A 20,998-nucleotide genomic window follows, 5' to 3' on the forward strand; every position below is an offset into this window, starting at 1 on the left:
AAATTCTAACCTTTACTGTTAGCCTGAGGCCTGATATCTCCATGCACACTGCTCTGCTCCAAGCCAAGATCACTAAATAAATACATGAACGCACTTTAGGCCTGGGCGAAATTTTTTTTGTAAATTAAGTAAATGGGGTTTTTGTGTAATGTCACATTTTTGGCTCCCCGGAGTTTTCGTAGCGTTAGTTTCACTCACATAGAATGGCAAGCGACAACAACATCATCACAGCACACACAAAAAGGCGACATCATACAGCAAGCGACACATGGCTACCGGTGAGAGTGGGAAGTTTGTTCCTTTAGTGTAGGAGTGAACTAGAGCTTATTCTGCCCGAGCGGGTCGGGCTGATATTTCCCGTCTCTATCCTCGGGTCGGGCCAGGCCCTTGAGAGACGTGCACTGCCAGCCTATAGAGTGCGTCGCGGGACTAGATTTGATGGCCGAGCGCGAGCGGCTTGCGGGTGAATAAAATGATTCATGGGACTCCCGCAAACTAGAAATAGAATCAAGAACAACTAAAACAAAATAGAAACGATTTACAGGCCAGAGTTTCTATTTATAACATGTTTGCAGCCTTCAGCGATGTAGCCAATCATAGACATACCGTATGTGTTGATTTCATGAACACAATGGCCAATTTAAGCATTTAAGAGACTCCCCTCACCATTCAAAACACACTTTTTGTTCATAAAATCGTAAATAAATCTTAAATCGAATTAAAAAAATTAAATCAGAGATTTTATTTTTAGGCCATATCGCCGAGCCCTAACGCACTTGTTTGTTTTCGTTTGCATGTACATTTGACCCTACACACATTTGGTTACGAACAGTAGTCTGGAAGGAATCTGTCAGCATTAAAGACTTTTAGCCCTGAGGCTTTTAGCCCGGCAGGCCCGTTTAAAGCCCTGGCTAGCACTGACATGAAGGTGAAAACGCAGCTAATGTGAACTTAAACGTGCCAAGCCGAGCTCTCTCCCTACAAGAGAGTATATCCTGATAATCACTTTTACTTAATCCTGGATATACAAAGCCAGGTACATATGATGCAAGGCTTTTTCCTTTTACATACCGTATGGCTGCTACCTGATCCTTCTCTTCATAGAAAAGGAAAAAGAGACAGATCCCTTTATTTGTTTGGCAGACTGACAGACCATATTGGTGTAAATAGATCAAGGATCATTACTGAGTGCAGAAAGGGCAAAAGGGCTAATAATAGCCCGATTCAGAGAATCTCTCTTCTTAATGGGAGAGCTTGAGGTTTAAGAAGGGCAATGCTTCAAAGAATTTGCATTGGGTGGTTGGCATATCATTTGTTAACTTTTTTGTATTTGGGTGATTCTCATGAAAGCTTGGTTTTAAAAATTTCAAACATGAAAATTTTAAAAATGCTAGAATTAACAAAACAAGAATTCAGACATTAGAAACAAAGTCGGGAGAATTTGTGAACATTCATTTAAAAACATTTACTTACAATTTAAGACCTTTTTGAGCACAATTTCCAAAACAAGTGTTAAAAAATGTAATTACCGCAACAGTGTGAAAACATCAACACTATTTAGAAAATAAAATACATTTTCACATTTTAAAAAATGGATTATTAACAGTCATGCATAGTTACTTGGAAATCTGAAATAATATTTAATTTTAAATTAGCATTATTTAATTTTTTGTTTAATTTCTCTCATTACCGCAACACCTTCCACAATTTACAACCTTTTATATAAAAATGATATGACAAACCTGAAAGAATATAATGTTTAGATACTGTACATGCATTTAAAATCATGCTACAAATTTACATTTTTATGATTATCTGCTGCGGTAATGGAAATGAGGTTGATTATTTCGGTAATGATAATAACTTTACTAGATTTAATGTTGAAAAAATTATAATATATGCAAAATCATGGATTCAATTTCAAATCTGTTCAATACATAACATTAGCAACAGCAACAAAAAATACAAAAATAACTTTAATATTCGTAAAACAATAACTTACAACTTTAATATTTGTCAAAGTGTTTCAGAGAGGGAAAAACCTCTTCATAACTAGGTAAATGCCTACTGTTGGAAACATTTGTCTATGTATACACCTGGCTGCACAGAATAGATGACTAGGAGATGAATGAGAGGAAAATATTGCCAAAAAAGAAGAGGAGAAAGTATTTACAACATAAAAAAATTAGTTTTTACTAAATCTTTCTTTTTAACAAATGTAGAGGGAATAGTATAGCTGTTCTTGAATATGGAGAAACATGAAATACTGTAACATACACACATCCACTACATTACATGAGCTTGGCATTTACAATAACTTTTTTTCGGTTTGGTAGGCTAACTGGATAAATAGTCTAATTCTTAGGATAAGGAGAAAAAGAAATGGGGAATCATTGCACAAATGTAATTGTGCCATCCACTGTAAAACCTAATATGTACAGTACTAAATAGAATTGAGTTCACTGCACTCAAATATTACTGAAACTTGAATGACTGAAACAGTACTCAAACTGAACGAGTTATAGAACATTTCTAGATACCAAAATGATAATTGAATAATAATTGTATAATTAAGTGATGATTGAGCATTAGTGATGAACACCTGCTGTTAACAAGCAGAATCACCGAAGAAAAGAGAAATACAAGAACTACAACTGACTTTCAGCCACAGCCAGATGAAATCAACTGAAGATAAAAGGTGTTAAATCTCTGAAGAACTCAGCAGAGGAGGATTAAACAACTCCACAAACAGCTTCACTTTTTATTAAAAAGTTTGACTTTACTACTGCTACTCGTCTACAGAAGTTCTTATTAGAAGTAACATTTAGAAGTTGATGATTTGAGTTTTGTTTAAGGTCACCATGATGGAGATCAGCGTTTGCTTTAGTTGTGCTCTTGTCCCTTGACTTTTGCATACAATTTTTTCTTTGGCTGCTGTAACTGAGTGTTTATAAAGCAAATATGGCACAAAAGTCAAGGAAAAGTATGAACGGGTGTTGATTGTTAAAGCTTCATGAAGACAATCATCATTTAGAGACTTGTTTCACTGATCTCATTTAGACTAATCTCTGATTAAAAGGGCATCATTACAATTGTTTTATTCAAAACTGTGAGTCAACAAGCGAGACTGTTGTGACCATCAGATATTGTGAAAGACTTTACAAACAGTTTGTGCAAAAAAAAAGTTTCACAGAAAATGTATTGAATTACCAAGACTCACACAGACATCAAAATCAGCATATAAATCTCTACAATGGTGACTATTAAAAATATGACTCTTGATGCAATGCATGTTGGGTACTAGCATTATACAAAACTTATCCATGGCTCCCAGCATGAATTATTTTTGAATAGTCACCATTGTTGAGATTCATATGATGATTCTTGATGTTTGTGTAAGTCAGCATACCATATGGATTTTTTAAATCTGATTGTCACAACAATGGACCTTACAGTAGAATCACAGTTCTACTATAATGTTTAACACAAGTTATACATCACCTGTTTATTCAGAGATTATGCTCTGAAAAGATCAGGGAATCAAGTCACTAATTAATGATTTTCATCACAAACGCAACCATCAACACATGATCATATTTCTTTTTGGCTTTTGTGCTATAACAAATGTGTTTTATAAACACTCAGTTCCAACAGCCAGAGAAAATCTGGTGTTATAAAGTCAAGGGTCAAGAGCTAAACTAAAGCAAACACTGAGCACTATCATGGTGTCTTTAAATGAAACAATACATCATCTTCGTCATCAAAAATCATCTAAGCCTCTGTTCATTCTCAATTGCAACTTATGTAGATGTCTGACAGAAATAAAGCCAATCTAGTCAGTAATAAGTGAAGCTGGTAATGCTGTTTGTGGAGCTGTTTAATCCTCCTCTGCTGAGATCTTCAGAGATTTAACATCATCTTTTATCTTCAGTTGATTTCATCTAAGACTGTGTCTGAAGACAGTTGTACTTCTTCTTGTGTTTCTCTTTCCTTCTGTGAGTCTGCTTGTTAACAGCAGGTGTTCATCACTAATGCCCAATAATCACTTAATTAATCACTTAATTCTTGACTGCAATGTATATCTACTTTTAGTGAACTCAACTGAAATAATTTCAGAGTAGTCATAACTATTGTTTTTATCAACTTAATTGAATTCAGGCAATCAGTTTCCTCAAATGAAATGAGTTAGCTCATTTTACTTTCTGTGTGATAATGTGAGCTTTTTGAGTTTTGAGTTCATTTAAAGTTTGTTATTTCACTGTTTTTACTCAATATAGTGAAGTTTCAGATATATAAAGTATTTAAATGCAGTGTAGTTTAATTGTGTATTAAGACATATCATTGTTTCAGTGGACTTGATTAAAATAAGTACTTGTTTTTTATAAACTTTTGAATTGAGGCAATCCGTTTCCTCAAATGAAATGAGTTAGCTTAACTTGTTGGGTTTTACAGTGAACAGAAGCACAAATTAATAGAAGGCTGACTGCCTACAATGAAACAAACCATGAAGCAAAATATCAACAGTTAGAAAAAAAATAAATTCATATTAAATCCATGAGATATATTTAAAAGTAGTACACAATGATTGCATTCTCATTTCCGAAACAGAAGTTCTCTCTACCGAAATGGTTGCAGTATATGAGAATGGTGTTTTGGAGGATGAGGCTTTTTGGTCCTAACTAGTCCCATCGTAGTCTGAGATCAACAGGCCAGAGACTATTAGTTGTCCCCCTTTCACATTTTAAAACTAGGGGGGACCGTTCATTCCAAGTTGTTGCACCCAGGTTGTGGAACGCTTTGCCTCCTTCCATACGCGGCTTGGATTGTGTGGAAAAATTTAAAAATCATCTGAAAACTCTGCTTTTTAAAGAGGCTTTTAACTAGATTGTAGGGTGGTTAGGCTGGTCTAATGTGTACGTATTGTTTATTTTATTTATTTTATGTATTTTATTTTGTTTTGTGATGCAATGTATTTATCAGAGTTGTAAATGCTTTCTTTTGTTGCGAAGCACTTTGTGATCTTCATCTGAGAAAAGTGCTATACAAATAAATTTTACTTACTTTTTTTACTTTTTTTTTACTTGGTATGTTTTGCTAACAATAGAGAATCTATTGACTTGATACTCAGTGTATATAATTAAACATTATAAAAAAAAATTGTAAATCTAACAATTTTCTAAATGAAGAAAACTTCTTGTTTCGGAAATGATAATCAATATGTCGTGCACACATTCTGACAAGTGAATATTTTACATTTAATTGGAGAAATATAAAGAGATCGTCTTACCTGGAACTGGCCCATGTGCTTCTTTAATCAAAATCAAACTTTATTTAAATTCAGAATGTGCGTTTTAACAGTCCTCAAAAAATGTTTTGGAATAACTTAATTATTCCAAACTTTTGACCAGCAGTGAATACATTTATAAATGCTTCATTTTCAGCAGCTAGGAATCAGTATAGGTCTGGTGTCAAATTATACGTTTTTCCACAAATCTAAGGATCTAAGCATGTCCAAGGACTGCATCTTCCCATACTGTCTGGGCCCAATGAACACACATGCGCTGGTGATGGTGGTGGTGCATTAGATCAGAAACACCATGGGTCTAATCGACCGACGGATGTGACAAATATTTTGTCATGTGCCAACACTTTCGCCATGGGAGAAAACTGAGGTGTTCGGCTATGACTGGATTGTCTAACATAAAATGATCAGGGTGGGGATTTGCAGGTTAAGGAAGCTTAGGGGTTTAATGTCATGACGTCACTTTAATTAGCGGCCGCTTTGATCCCTTCAGCCTGTAAGCCACTATTCTCTGGAGGAGACCAGCACTGGAGGATGCACCTGTCTGAAGCAGGCCACTGACAAGCTTCACTTTCCACCCTGACATCCCACAAGTAATGAATCTGTGAGAGGACGAGCACAGAAGCGCACTTCAAAATGGCAGACAAGGATAGTGTGGAAAAGTACTTGGAGAATAACCCCCAGTTCGCCAAAGAGTATTTTGAGAAGAAAATCCGATGCGAGGCCATCGCCGCCGCTTTTTCCGAGAACCTTGACATCAAAGATCCGTCCTCGTTCAAGGATGTCAGCCAAATCCAGGAGGCCAACATCATCTTCGACATGGTCAAAGACATGCATTCGCAGCCCGTTATGGAAAAGGCCATGCACAAGGTCCTGCAGAGGATATGTATGCTGGTGAACGCCGACCGCTGCAGCTATTTCATAAACCGAGCGAGAAATGGCATCCCTGAGCTCGCTACGTGTCTTTTCGACATCACCCCTACCTCGAAATACGAGGCCAACCTGGTCAACCCTCAGTCTGAAATTGTGTTCCCTACTGACATTGGCATAGTTGGCCAAGTAGCAACCACGAAAAAATCAGCTAATGTTCCCGATGTCAAACAGGTGAGTAAAGTAAAGTTCTCTCTCATTGCTCCCCTAGTTATTCTTTTCTGTAATTACACTCTGCAAATAACAAATGTGTTAAACACAAACACAATAAATCCAACAGCATACATTGAAAGAGAATTTAAAAAAAAAAAGATTAAAAAAAATGAATTGATAACAAAAAAAATTGTATATCATCTATACACAGTTCATGGAATATTTTTTTTCCCTTAAATGTTTGTGTTTTAAATGTTACTACCTTGTTCAGAACGGTCAGAGAACACACAAAAGTAACGTTCCCATAATGTTTGCAAAATGATAAAATGGAATATTCCCTTAATAAACTGAATAACCAAGAAAAACGTTTTTAAACTTAAAAAAAAAAAAAACCTTGACATTTTGAAACAAAGTTTTCATAACTTAAAACATTATAGCAAACCGTTTTTGGGACATTTTGGTTGCTGGGTTAATATATATTGCCGGCACTTCAAAGAGTTCATTTTTAGTAATTTTTAAATGCCAAAAATCTTGAAGCAACTTTTTTGTTTGGTGTAAAAACAAATTCAACCTCTTTGTTTTGCATTAAGACCATGTAATTTTTATGTCCAGCCAATTTAATTTCCTGTAAACCCTTTAGTGTTTTTTAAAAAAAAAATAGCATTTAGTGATATGTAAATTGTGTTAATTGTGAAAAAGCAGTGTTTTATATTCCTAATAAATTACGATGTACGCATACACCCTAAACATATTATGTGGTAACAATTAAAAAAAAAGTTTTTATTGTAGTCAAAAATATTATTATAATATTACCTTAATATGTAATATGACTTAATCACCCAGATTACACTAGGTGCAGTGAAAGTCATTAGTAGTTCAGGGAGACAGAGCTCCTCAAGCAAGCCACAACTGATAAAAAATGAACATAATTAAAGATAGGATACTTTCATGTGCTATATACTAGCTTTGTGTTTAATCATTGTACATTCACTGGGGGTGCAACCTCAGCTTAAGTGTTCAGGACAGGGTTAAATGTATTAACCTTTGTTACATAACACAGAAGTGTAGGCTAAATTTAGGTGGACGATAACTATAAAGATAAAGATATCGTTCTAAAAATCGTTCTCAATATTAAAGAATAGCAGAGTTCACACACCACATCTTATAACTATAACGACACAGAGAAACAATATCGCTGGAATCACTATCAGAACGATTTTATCCAGCTGATCAAAGAGTATAGAAGAACAAATACTGCCATTTTGGGGTAAAGATTCCAAGTTCCAACTGGAGTTACTGTTAACTCACTGTTGCTCACCCAAAATTAGAGAATCTCCCAGGCAAATCAGAATGGCAATAGAGCAATTCTTAAATTAAATACATCATTAAATACACGAGGTAGTGTTTTTCTTGCATTATTGAGTTTTTCCAATTTATGCAACTTTACACATTTACTACTAGGCTATTATTAGCCTAGTTACCAACTCCACTAGGCCTGAAATAGATTTTGTACGTTTTAATTCCCTGGATCATGCTACAAACTCGATGATCTTATAGAACATGATGTATTGCTGTGTCTGTTATCCCTTTAATTACTACCTGGACAGTGGCTGTATTTTTTTTTTTACATAGTCTTGCTTAAATGCTCATTAATGTAAGATAGTAGCCTACTGCAAAAAAAAAAGTTTACTGTAAAGCTATTTTATTACTGTTATATAGGCTATTTATTTAACAGCATTCCCAATTATCTGATATAGTCCTTTACTTAAATTTATGTTGGTAATAATTCAGTGTTTGTAATGCTAATACTAAAGGTTTTGTGGGTAAAGAGTAGAAAACTTGTGTATGTGGAGTAGCCTACCTTTTTCACAGCTTTATCATAATGATATTCAATTCTGTCGAAATACATATTTAAATAATTTTTAAATATGCCTGACATGAATGTCAGATGTAGGCAGGTTAGGTAGACCAACAGTTAGTTACTGTCTAAAATGGTGGAGGGGTTTTTTCGTAATAGGTAAGTAGCTTAAGTTAACCAATATTTGAACCATTTTTTCAACGAATACAACACTTTCCTGTCTTTGTTCCTTAGAACCCCAGATTCAGTGACTTTGTGGACAAGCAGACAGGATACACCACTAAAAACATGCTGATTGCGCCTCTCATGAACGGGAAAGACGTACTTGGTGTGGTTACGGCATTAAATAAAGTCGGAGCAAATGAATTCTCTAAAGCAGACGAAGACGTAAGTATGCTATAGCAACTTGAAATATGACATCAAACAGTTTTTTTTTTACATTCACAATGGGTCTAGATGTAAAGCAGAAATCAGTATGATACTGACCTCAATATTTGTGCTGAATCGGCATGACCAGACTGTTAACGTTTTCTGGGTGCTGTTACATTACATTGCGATTTAATCAAAAAATTTCGATTATGGGAGGCATTTCCGGTTCCACTCAAAAAGACTGAAACAAATCATTTTATTTAATACAGTTGCGGTACAAACAAGCGCCGAATGAGCTGTAAAATTTGTTCTATTTTCAAATTTCAGGAGAATAAAATGCTTGTATTTGTGAATGGAGTGCTCTTTTCAGCCACTGCATTCTTTTCCTCCTTATTTTTTTTCTTTTTTCCTTTGTATCCCCCTGTAACACAGTATGAAAAAAAACTGAACATTTGTGGTCTGCTCTCTTAATTTATCATAGATCCCATGAATAATTCACTGGAACGCACTAAGAATCAGGTTTTTCTCCCCTAATCCTCAAGTGTCTTTCCAGGGTTGTTTTCAAACCAGTCCTTTAAAACACAATTATCTCATCTTTTCACTTCTAATCCCTATTAGCAGGGTTTACTGAAATGTTTTTAAAGCAATATTTATTGTCCCTCAAAATGACAGAAATCACTTTGAAATATTATCACTCAATGTTCCATGAACATTATTGTTTAAAGGAGTAGTTCTTTTCTTAAAAAAAAAAAAAAACTTTTGCTGATAATTTTCTCACCCCCATGTCATCCAAGATGTCCACGTCTTTCTTTCTAAGAAATTAAGGTTTTTGATGAAAACATTGGATTTTTCTATAATGGACTTCATTGGGTGCCAAATGGTTCAAGGTCCAAATGAGAGTTTCAGTGCAGCTTCAAAGGGCTTTAAACGACACCAGACAATGAATAAGGGTCTTATCTAAGACCCTTCGAGTCATGTATGAACAGGAGAGTCACGAACGCTCATCACAGAACAGAGCAAGGCGAGCATTTGTGCTTATAAAACTTCAACTTTTTAATTCATTTGTTAAATAACTGATCATTTCGCTAGATAAGACCCTTATTCATCGTCTGGTGTCGTTTAAAGCCCTTTGAAGCTGCTCTGAAACCGTACACATTTGGACCGTTTGGTTCCCAATGAAGTCCATTATATGGAGAAAATCCTGGAATGTTTTCATCAAAAACCTTTCTTTTCAACTGAAGAAACATTGGGGTGAGTAAATTATCAGCAAAAGTTTTTTTTTTTTTTTTTTAAGTGAACTACTCCTTTAAGGCAATGTATTTTGCATAATACAGACCTACCCTATCTCATGACCAATTCGTACGAGTGATTCAAAAGTGGCTAATTCGTACTAATTCATACGACCTCACTCGTACGAATTTGTACGATTTGTCTAAACCCACGTGATGGTTATGTTTAGGGGCGGGGTGAGAGGTAGGTCATTCGTACGAATTCATACGAATTGGCTAATTCGTAAAATATGTACTATTTAGCAAAATCGTACTAATTGTTATGAATTAGCAACCTTGTAAAATTCGTACAAATCGGGTTGTACAGACTCATCTTGAAAACGTCTGCTCTGTACAAACATCTGATAAACATCCTAAAAGTCAGTTTTACATACATTCTAAATCATAAACATCATAAAGACGTTTTCTAAATGTCTATTTAACATCTGACAGGAAATGTCTTAAGAGACGTTTTAGCAAAAATTATATCTTGCAGATCAAATAGACGTGTCCGAGATATTTGTGTGCTATCAGGGGATGGGCCGTAGGTGGAATATGAATCTACACCATTGGGAGTTCTCCACACAGATTTCGCCAGTATTCAAGTAACCAACAGAAAGCTTTTGAAGCCATTTGAATAATGTGTGAACATTGCCTCATACATCTCTATGCTAACTGACAATGAGCATCCCTTTGGGACCTAAAAAGTCACCCTGAAATAGAAATTGCCATAGTCTTCCATATTGCTATGACTGAAACGACTTGTTGAACAAGAAAAAAAATGTATGGCAGGACTTGATTTTGTCCATCTGGAATTGATTTGATGTTTGGTCGATCTCAAGTGAGTGACAGGTTGTCCCGCCCTCATGCCAGTAATCGCGTCATCAGAGAAGAGACGTCGCAAGAGGGAGGGGAAGTTATTTGGATTAAAGATTATGAGGGCAGGGCACATTCATTCACATTCACATAATACAATAATGATGTGCACAGAGAAATTATTTATAAAAAAAAATCCATAAAATGGATTCAATTTTGATTTTAATGTTGACTAAGTAAATGTGTTACTCATGTTTTTCAGCTCTTCACCAAGTACATCATTTTCGCCACAGTCATCGCCCTACAGCACTACACTGCATACATGTATAATGTGGAATCTAGAAGAAGCCAGGTAATGCTGTGGCACCTAATGATACTACAGCACCTAATGATGTTTGACTGTGTTTTGAATCTTGATTCTGACTGTAAAGTGCCACCACAGGTTCTTCTGTGGTCTGCCAGCAAAGTCTTTGAAGAGTTGACAGACATCGAGCGACAGTTTCACAAGGCCCTGTACACCGTCAGGACCTATCTCCTGTGTGAGAGGTACTCTGTCGGCCTCCTGGACATGACCAAAGAAAAGGTTTGTGACATCTGGTGAACATCCTCCATTTGATCATTGATCAGTTCATAAAACGCTCGACTTTGCTTTTTGATTGTTTAGGAATTCTATGATGAGTGGCCGATTAAACTGGGAGACGTGGAGCCATACAAAGGGCCGAAGACGCCTGACGGCAGGGTAACACATTTTTTTTTTCTCTTTGGTAAACAAGTCGGTATTACTGGCTAGTAGGATTATTATAAACTTATTGTTTCTTCTAACAGGAAGTCATCTTTTACAAGATCATTGATTATCTACTAGAAGGCAAAGAAGAGATCAAAGTCATACCGTAAGCATAATTATTTAATGCATTAAAAGAACATTAATCATATTATGAAAAATCACACCCATAAGTCATACGCTACATGGGACAAACTATTTGGACACCATTTTCTAACGAGCTTGACTAATCAAGTAATAGCTATGAGATCAAATCTTGTACAGAATTGTGCACAAGGCCTGAACCAGACCTTTTGGATGAACTTTATTGATTGACCAATAATTATTCAGATATAAAAGCATTTTTCAGAAAGTTTAAAATCATGGGTGGACACTAAGTAGTTAATTACTATAATAATCACTTTTCCATTGAAAAAGTAAAGTATGGTATTACTCTTCTTTTTTTCTTATATAACTTCTTAAGTAATTACAGTTAATTCTATAAAACAATATTGGATTTAACATCATCTGATGTTAAAATATGTTTTTAATGTAACCTTCTCCCTTTAAATGCTTTGGTCAGTTCAAGAATAATTTATGAAATTTTATATTTAAAATGTATAGAGAGTAATTAGGAAAGTAATCAAATTACACTGTTGAAGGTGTAATTAGTGGATAGTAATTAATTCAAATTTAGAGTAAGACTGCTTATGAGATGCACACTCACTTTAAAAGAATAAAATAGTGCTGTTGGCAGGCATTTCATTACAAAATAACCATGAACATGAATAGGCTAATTGGAAAGAGACCAATTACTGTTTTCTTTGTTGCTTCTAACAATGTCGGGAGAGTCAGGACACATGGGCATTTCTTCTCTCTTTCATTTTATCAAGTTATTAGTAAACGCAGTTAAGCTTACAACTAAAGTCCCTTAAGGCAAGTCATTTCACTCGGCGGCCATCTTTGAAATACCTCTTGCCTCAGCTATTTCAGTCATGCAAGTACAGTTCCTATCGTTTTGAATGGGGAAACATCAACTTCTTCAAAATCTGTACTCCAAGCTTATGATTAAATTTCATATTTAAATCTGTTTGGACTTCTAACGGATGCTGTAGTGACGTGATGACTTTACCAATTAGCGACTTTTATTTAGAAGGTCGCACTTATTCCGCCATATTGTGCGTTGCACTGTCTCCTTTTCATAATAAAAGTGCACAGTCTTTGTATATCTAAAGACTTTGTTTCAACACAGTTTAGAGACAAAGATTCGCAACCAAAACACTCAAATCTCTAGAGTGAATGGCCAACTAATACTTATTCCTGGGTTTACATTCAATACTTTAAATTGTACTTTTAAACAAGTGATTACATTTATGCAAAGTTGATTGACTGGCTTTATTTATGTTCTTAATTTGAAGACATTAGACTGTTTTTAATATTGTTGTTGCTGCTGGTGTTATTTAAAGCTACACTATGTAACTCTTAGTTTATTCTTAGCTAAAAACACTTAGTTCTTCCAAAAATATATGTGCTCATTAATGTACATTTACTTCATTCAAGTAATAAAGTATTCTCGTGAGTGTATAATATGCCATTGAAAATACATACGGTAAGGGGTTCTAATGTCGGTCGCAATGTTGCCCCTCCATCTTGAATGTACATTAGACATACCCATTAATTCAAGCTTCGCCTTTCGCGTTTACGTTTGAGTTAACACTCATAGACGAGGTCGAACTGGAAGCCATGTTAATCTTGGACTACATTGGCCACCGTAGGAGTTAAAACGAAATCGGAATTGAGAGGAACAGAAACTAATATTCACTGGATGGTCATATACCTTTTCACTGCTAGATGGGGATAAAAATCACACAGTGTAGCTTTAAAAATTGTTTTTTTTTTTCATTGTTGTGATATGATGAAAATCAGCAAAAACAGAAGTAGAACTTTAAATATTGGTTCGGCATATCAGTTATCGGACATACAAATAATTGGCATTGCTTATTAAAAACAATATTAGTTGATATCTAATGAACTTAAACACCAAGACAAGTGTGGTCTAGTCAAAACCAACTAACTATTAAAGGGGTGATGAACTGAGAAATCAAATTTTCCTTGAGCTTTTGACATCTAAGAGGTCATCATATTATAAGAATATCCTGTAAGTTTCAGAACTGAAAACATCCTTGTTAGTCCAATAAAAGCTTTTATTGACACCAGGCTCAGCAAACGACTTGTTTTTCAAAGTGGGGAACTATGACGTCAAAGAGGATAAAACACCAGCCCCGCAGAAGAAGATCAACGCCTACAACGCCTAGATCAACACAGCCGGTTTAGCCCCGCCCACCCATTCGTGCATTACACGCATAGCTTAATGACATAGATTCCTACCTTGTGATGACAAACCGGATCGAGCTACCTAACTCATTATAATATGCAAAACTGTTATCCACTCACAGCAGTGGGCGTTTACTTCCAAGTCTTCAATGCGAGACGCCCATAAAACCAAGCGTTTTTGAGCTAGGCTCAAAACTAGGGTAGACAATAGCCTATTACTTATTCATTTTGATGTTTTTTTAATGTAAAAACCAAGCGAAAGTCATAAGTTGACCTCCTAAGATTTAAAAAGGCAGTTCATGACCCCTTTAATGCCTATAGTTTTGAAGTGAAATACTCGACAGGTGTTTGTTCGTCTACATCCTTTTTGCCCATATAACATACTAGCTTGTCAGTCTCACTTATTGAATGTTACTGCTTCCAGGGGCCCTCCTGTTGACCACTGGGCACTTGTTAGCGGCCTCCCCACCTATGTGGCTGAGAACGGCTTTGTAAGTCCAAAGCATTTTCTTTAACAAAATCAATAACTATGCAGCTGTGAAGGTACATTATCCTAAAGCCATGTTTGATAATGTTAGTGTGGTTGGAAATGGATAAGCCTCAGGGCTAGATTGATTTTTCACCATTGTGCCCTTATAACCACGTTAAATCACCACTTAACTTAAGTTAAATACTTAATGGGTTAAACTTACCACCTTCTTGCCTATGTTGATGGGGGAAATCTTGTTTTATTTCTCTTTCTGCAGATTTGCAACATGATGAATGTTGCTGCTGACGATTACTTCACCTTCCAGGTACTGTAAGCCATCCCAGGATAAATCCCTCTCAGAGCTCATATTATTCCTAATCCACACCTAAAATAGACACAAACCTGTTACCTTCGAAATAGATTTAACCTGAGCTCGAATACACTTTATTTTGCTTAGTTTATCAGCAAGCCAAGGTGGCTGTAAGTATTTTTTCTAATGATCACACTGTTTACAAACCTGTTTTAATTGGACAACTTTTCAGAAAGAAGCTGTGGACGAAACGGGTTTCGTCATCAAAAACGTCTTGTCCCTTCCCATTGTCAACAAGAAAGAAGAAATTGTGGGTATTGCCACTTTCTTCAACCGAAAAGATGGCAAGCCATTCGACGAGCAGGATGAACAAATTACTGAAGTGAGTCGTTAGATGCTCACCATCCTTTTGACTCCATGAATCTTGTGCAGCAACACTAAAGTCTGTTTTTGGACTTTGTTTCAGGCCCTGACACAGTTCTTAGGATGGTCTGTACTGAATTGTGACACATATGACAGACTGAACCGGATGGAGTGGAAAAAAGATATTGCACAGGAAATGGTCATGTACCAGACCAAAGCCACTCCAGTTGAAGTCCAACAGATTCTGGTGAGGCATCATACTTAACTGTAAGAAACTGAAATCTGTTTTATTGTGTTGACTAAACACGTTTTTTTGTCTTGTTAGAACACGAAGGAGAAGTTTGACCAAGAACCTGAGGACTGCGATCAGAAAGAAATGTACAAACTCTTGGTACGATTTCCCCCCCTCTGAACCAATATACTCCAAGTGAACATACACTCTAAAAAATGCTGGGTTGTTTAAACCCAAAGTTGGGTCAAATATGGACAAACCCAACTCTTGGGTTAAAAAATGTAAATATAAGACTTAACCCAATGGTTGGGTTTGTCCATATTTGACCCAACATTATTGATCTGATGTTCAATGATATGTCTGATTTTTAATGCATCTACCTGTATTTCAACACACAGAGATCCACCATTCCAGAGGCCAAAGATGTCGATCTCCTATTATTTAGTTTTAGTGACTTTCCTCTCTCTGAGGTTGACCTTATCAAGTGTGGCATTCGTTGTTTTTTTGAACTTGGAGTGGTGGAGAAGTTCAAAGTGCCAGCAGAGGTGAGACTGGACTTTACAAGCATTCCCACATTGCCTTTGAGCACGCAAAATTTCAGCGGACACTGCAACAGTTTTTTTTAACCTTCAAATGGTCTTCGTTTCCTGTTTACACTACTGGGCTTCGGGGTCTACATGACCCCAACAATTGATTGAGTAATTGTACAAAAAATATAAATTTTTAATCATACAACTAATATATATAAATATTTTTTTGTTTACTTCTCATCTATTCATTAATGCTGTGTTTTTGGAGAAATAAAGTACTTTTGTATCCATATACCACACAATTCCTCAACTACACCATTGGCTTGCATTTGAAATATTATTTTTGTATGATACATTTATGCTCTAGTACTGTAAAAAATTTCAGATTTATGCCGGATTTTTTTTTTTTTTGACACATGAAGAAATTTTTTTTTTTTAAATGTATATATATATATATATATATATATTTTTTTTTTTTCATTATATTGTGGGGTCATATTGACCCCGATGACCAGAAGTGTAATTTTTTTTTTTTACATACCTTCAGAACAACCGAATCAAGCCCAGTTTTTGTACGTGTGTATAGATATATAATGTATGAAAAGTCACAAAATCTTATTCCACTGAGATGAAGGGAACCTTTTTTTATTAAGTAAAACGATTGGGGTCGTAGAGACCCCATGACCCGATTGAGGGCTACAAACATAAATTCAACATATAGCAAATAGTAAATCCTAAATGAAAACCTTCACATTCTACTCCACTTTCCCGCAATGCAGCAGATTTGAAGTTTGTGCGACTTCATTTCAGGAAAGAGGTCAAGCCGTGACTTATCATAATTTTTTTGGTCTACCAAACTTAAACTTTTCAATATGTGACACTTCTTCGCGAGCTTGCTCTTGCTGTCTCCAGCATTCATATGCGTATAAATTGAAGTGAATGGAATGAAAAGGATTGTGTGAAATCTGATTTTCCAAGTTGCAAATCAAACTCAAAATGTCCACAAAATGTCCAGAAATCAAAATGTCCACCTTTCACAAAGTTTTACATATTCCTCAGCCATTGCAAAAATCTGGACCTGGCCTGAACTTAATACAAATTTGTGAAATCAATAGCATGGCATGTTCCTTCACTTTTGAGATGAAACTTTTTTGGACTTAAATGCCGTCTTACACCAGGTCCTAACCAGATGGATGTACACCGTACGAAAGGGCTACAGAGATATCACCTACCACAACTGGAGGCATGGCTTTAATGTGGGCCAGACCATGTTCTGTCTCCTGCAAGTGAGTTTTTTAGTCCACACATCATGTTATTTACCATTAAAGAGGTCAAAATATGAAATATTTTTTTTTGCTTGGCCAACAGACCGGCAAGCTGAGAAGATACTACACAGACCTTGATGCCTTTGCGATGGTAGCGGCTGCATTCTGTCACGATATTGACCACAGGGGTACCAACAATCTCTACCAGACAAAGTAATTTAGTATATATATCATTTTTACTCACACTACTTTTTCAATAAAGCAAGGAAGACCTTTTGCTCACAATCCATTTCCAATGTAGGAGCGGATCACCTCTGGCCAAGCTTCACGGCTCCTCCATCTTGGAAAGGCACCATCTTGAATACAGCAAGACGCTGATGGCAGAAGAGGTTTGTTAGGATACAAAGCACAAGTGTTCCAGAGTTTAATGCTATAACCAGGACCAACGTTGTTTTTCCTCTTTTACAGAATGTTAATATTTTCCAAAGTCTGCAGAAACGCCAGTTTGAGACAGTCCAACACTTGCATGATGTCTGCATCATTGCGACTGACTTGGCCTTGTATTTCAAGTAAGCGTTCAAGAGCATATCTTCACGTCAAGTAGAGCCACTCCTGAAGATGTCATACTGATGATGGTCTTGTTTCGTTCCCCAACACAGAAAAAGAACAATGTTCCAGAAGATTGTTGATGCCACCGAACCAATGACTGATGAGAAGGAAGCGGTCGCCTATGTGGCCAACAACCCCATTAGGAAGGAAATCATTATGTAAGCGTCACTTCTCATTGAAACCCTGCTACTTGAGAAAATATTGAATTGAGCGTTTGAAGACGTGTTGTTTGATTCCAAACAGGGCAATGATGATGACCGGTTGTGACTTGTCTGCCATTACCAAGCCATGGGAGGTCCAAAGCAAAGTATGTGCAACTTTGGTTATTCGTGGTCAGGATTATCCAGTCCATGGGTTATTGTGAACTAATGGCCCTTTTTTTTTTCCTGAAGGTGGCTCTCATGGTGGCAGCTGAATTCTGGGAGCAGGGAGATCTGGAAAGAACTGTGCTAGATCAACAACCCATTGTGAGATTGTGAAGATCAATTTCACCTAGTTTTGCTTTTCAATTGGTTGCATTATAAGAAAACTAGTGCCCGAATGAGAGTACATTTCTTTTGAATCTCTTCTCAGCCCATGATGGACAGGAACAAGTCAGATGAACTTCCGAAGATGCAGTGTGGTTTCATTGACTTTGTGTGCGCATTTGTGTACAAGGTAAATCCATCAAACTGTCAAGCTGGAATCAATTTTACTTTTGCAAAAATGGGACAACTGTCCATAATGACCTTTCCTGGAATGTCAGCGCAACTTTGCTAGAACGTTCTGACAGGGAATGATGTATCGGCAGGGCTTGTGAATGCTTGCAATAACAGGCCTTTTTCTCATTCAGGAATTTTCAAGGTTCCACAAAGAGATCACTCCCATGTTTGATGGCCTGAACAACAACAGGGTCCACTGGAAGGAACTGGCTGATGTTTGGCAAGCAAAGGTGGACGCTTTGGAGAACGAACGAAAGCGACTAGAAGAGGAGCAAGCTAAAAAGGGTGCGTTGTTCTTTTATAGACAAGAATTGTAGATAAATGAGAGGAAATGATAAGGGAACTGGATCAGAAACTGGAAAGAATTAATTGCTAGGATAAAGCTTGTTGTGATTTTGGACTTTTGCTTTCATCTGCATCAAATTCAACAATTCGTCCAACCAGGCTAAGGTTGAAAGCATGTGTATGTGGGGTATCTTGTGCTAATCATAGCCTTGGGGGACCGAACGTACATGACATAACTTGTTACACCACCAACTACTTCATTTCTCTTGTTGTTCTTCACTGCAGCTGGAGGTGATGAAGGAGGTGGAGAGGGAGGAAAGTCCAAAACCTGCACCATATTTTAAACGTCATCCGCCAGAAATTCAGAGCCACAGAGAAGTCTGGGCCAGCTGGCGATCATGTAGAGGGAGGTGAAATGTGCTCCTAGGATCACTACATTTTCACCAGTTTCCTCCATTTTCTGTCTCATTTCCCTGGACGTACCTTCTCCAAGTGAACACGTAGGCATTCGCCAGAAATGGAAGTACTGTACCTGTCAGGTTCTCTTTCTGATGGGGTGCCAGCCTAGAGCACCAGCTAATTTTCATCATATAGACAATTTCATGCTTTTTCCTAACCGTTGATTTCACCTTGACTGTACCTTTTAACGTCTCACTACACTGGAGGAAGTAATGCCACGCAACGGTGGCCGAAACACAACTCTATACATGCGTCGAATGTGTAGTAGTTCACAGAGCTTACCTGGAGTATACGGCTTTTGAGTCCATAAAAGATTTGTCATCATGAAGTAGAGCAATAAATGTTAATAACTTTCTTGACAGTAACTAATTGATCAAAATAGCATAATTCTCGAATGATTCCAGAATCGTGTGGTGTTTAGCTTCTCTGTAAAATGATCATCGAAGCTTCCAATTTGACTGGATTCACTCCCATTTAAAGGTGAAGTGTGTAATTTTCCTGAGCGCGAACCCATCTGTAATTGGTCAAACAAACAGATAGCCCCACCCCCAAACAAACGCCATTGGTGTTGCCAGGCTGTTTATTGTTTTGATAGCACCTTTTTTTGGGGGGATGAAATTAACTTACTAATGACTTGCTTATAGCTCTCTATGCCTACTAAACAGGAGAGAATGGATTTTAACATCCCATAAAACTACACACTTCACCTTTAAACTACCAAAAAGCATTTTAATACATGGCAGTTGCTTTGTTTAGAGTTGAAGGACCAACTCATTTGAAGAAGAGCTTTTAGAAACTGTGGCCGAAGGCTTATTAGCAAGGGATTTGTAAAATGCATCTCATGCTACAAGTCACTCTGACAATGAGTTGTTCTTGTTCAAGGGGCGATGGCACTGCTAATGCTAAACATCTTGTGCAGCGTTAACCACTTGTTGCGGTTGTGTTTGGATGGATATGAGACAGGACGTTTGGATTCTTAAAAGATACACTTTTCTACTTTTTTTTTTTTTGTTCTTTAAGGAAGATTAAGCTGAGAAGGTGAAATGGTCTAATTCAGTGTCAATGGATTATGTGTTCAGGAACATTCCAGCTGTGAAGAAACATTTATGACCAGAACTTTGATGTTTGTTCTTTATTCATTTAATGATACCTAAGCATTGCACATAGTTTTCAACCTATTATCGAAAGTATAACATTGAGTGTATTACATAGAATATCAATTGATAACATAGAGGTATTTGTTTATACCAAACGTTTAAATTACTTTTAAGGGGTATTCTATGGAGGTACAAAATGTCAGGGAATATTAAAAAAAAAAAAAAAAAAAGTCATGCTGTGACAAGGCAAGAGGGAACGGTCAGTTCTTGAACATGTGTAAACCTATAAGGAGATTTGAAGAGAGTTTGATGGGGGAGCAGCTCGTGAGATTCACTCAGATTTAATCTTTAAATACCATGCTTATTTAAAGCAGACTGCTGAAGCCTCTAGATATCTCCTCTGGCAGAAGGCACTTACCCAGTCCGTAAGGTCAAAGTCTCCTTTTTCTGATCTTGTGAGAATCAGCAGTAGCATATAAACAAACAGTTTATTTCAGGTAGCTGCACTCTGATATCGCCTGATGTCTAAACACCTCATTCTGCTTTAGGAAATATACTAGGCCCCGATTTGACCAACCAAATAAGTGTATATAGCCTATATAAAATGACCACTGATGAGATTTAGTAAATGTACCAACACATACGATTTTTATGCAACATCTGCTTGTTAGAAAAATCTAGAGGGTTTGACATTTAAATGCAGTTAGTAGTTCCAGTGTAGTCAAACTGTCATGGCCCCTGTTATTGGATTAAAGACCTTAAAGGGATAGTTCACCTAAAAATGTTGTCATCAACATGTTGTTACACACCTGTATGAGTTTCTTTCTTCCGTTGAAAAGTATTGGTAACCACAGTTGATGGAAGCCATTGACTTCCATTGCATGAAAA

General features: G+C 36.5%; 1 protein-coding gene across 1 annotated transcript; it reads left to right on the plus strand.

Moving 5' to 3' along the window:
* The first annotated feature begins 5,902 nt into the window (after positions 1 to 5,902).
* pde6c (phosphodiesterase 6C, cGMP-specific, cone, alpha prime) lies at positions 5,903 to 20,974 on the plus strand. Its single transcript, XM_039664733.2, has 22 exons — positions 5,903 to 6,406; positions 8,478 to 8,630; positions 10,959 to 11,048; positions 11,139 to 11,279; positions 11,361 to 11,435; positions 11,522 to 11,586; positions 14,215 to 14,281; positions 14,537 to 14,584; positions 14,802 to 14,951; positions 15,036 to 15,179; positions 15,258 to 15,323; positions 15,563 to 15,709; positions 16,873 to 16,980; positions 17,063 to 17,172; positions 17,261 to 17,348; positions 17,428 to 17,528; positions 17,619 to 17,726; positions 17,812 to 17,875; positions 17,961 to 18,035; positions 18,142 to 18,225; positions 18,401 to 18,554; positions 18,840 to 20,974. Exons 1-22 carry the CDS (start codon positions 5,939 to 5,941, stop codon positions 18,896 to 18,898), a joined length of 2,565 nt encoding a protein of 854 aa, XP_039520667.2. The 5' UTR covers positions 5,903 to 5,938; the 3' UTR covers positions 18,899 to 20,974.
* Positions 20,975 to 20,998: the final 24 nt, after the last annotated feature.

This window comes from Pimephales promelas, chromosome 17, assembly GCF_988280905.1.
Source record: "Pimephales promelas chromosome 17, fPimPro1.hap1.1, whole genome shotgun sequence".
NCBI classification, from domain to species: domain Eukaryota; kingdom Metazoa; phylum Chordata; class Actinopteri; order Cypriniformes; family Leuciscidae; genus Pimephales; species Pimephales promelas.

Excerpts from the sequence above, each read along its gene's own strand:
- pde6c (XM_039664733.2), top strand. The coding sequence starts at position 5,939 with ATGGCAGACAAGGATAGTGTGGAAAAGTACTTGGAGAATAACCCCCAG. Across the intron at positions 11,280-11,360 it reads TGGACATGACCAAAGAAAAG|GAATTCTATGATGAGTGGCC; the intron begins GTTTGTGACATC and ends TTGATTGTTTAG. Across the intron at positions 17,173-17,260 it reads AACAATCTCTACCAGACAAA|GAGCGGATCACCTCTGGCCA; the intron begins GTAATTTAGTAT and ends TTTCCAATGTAG.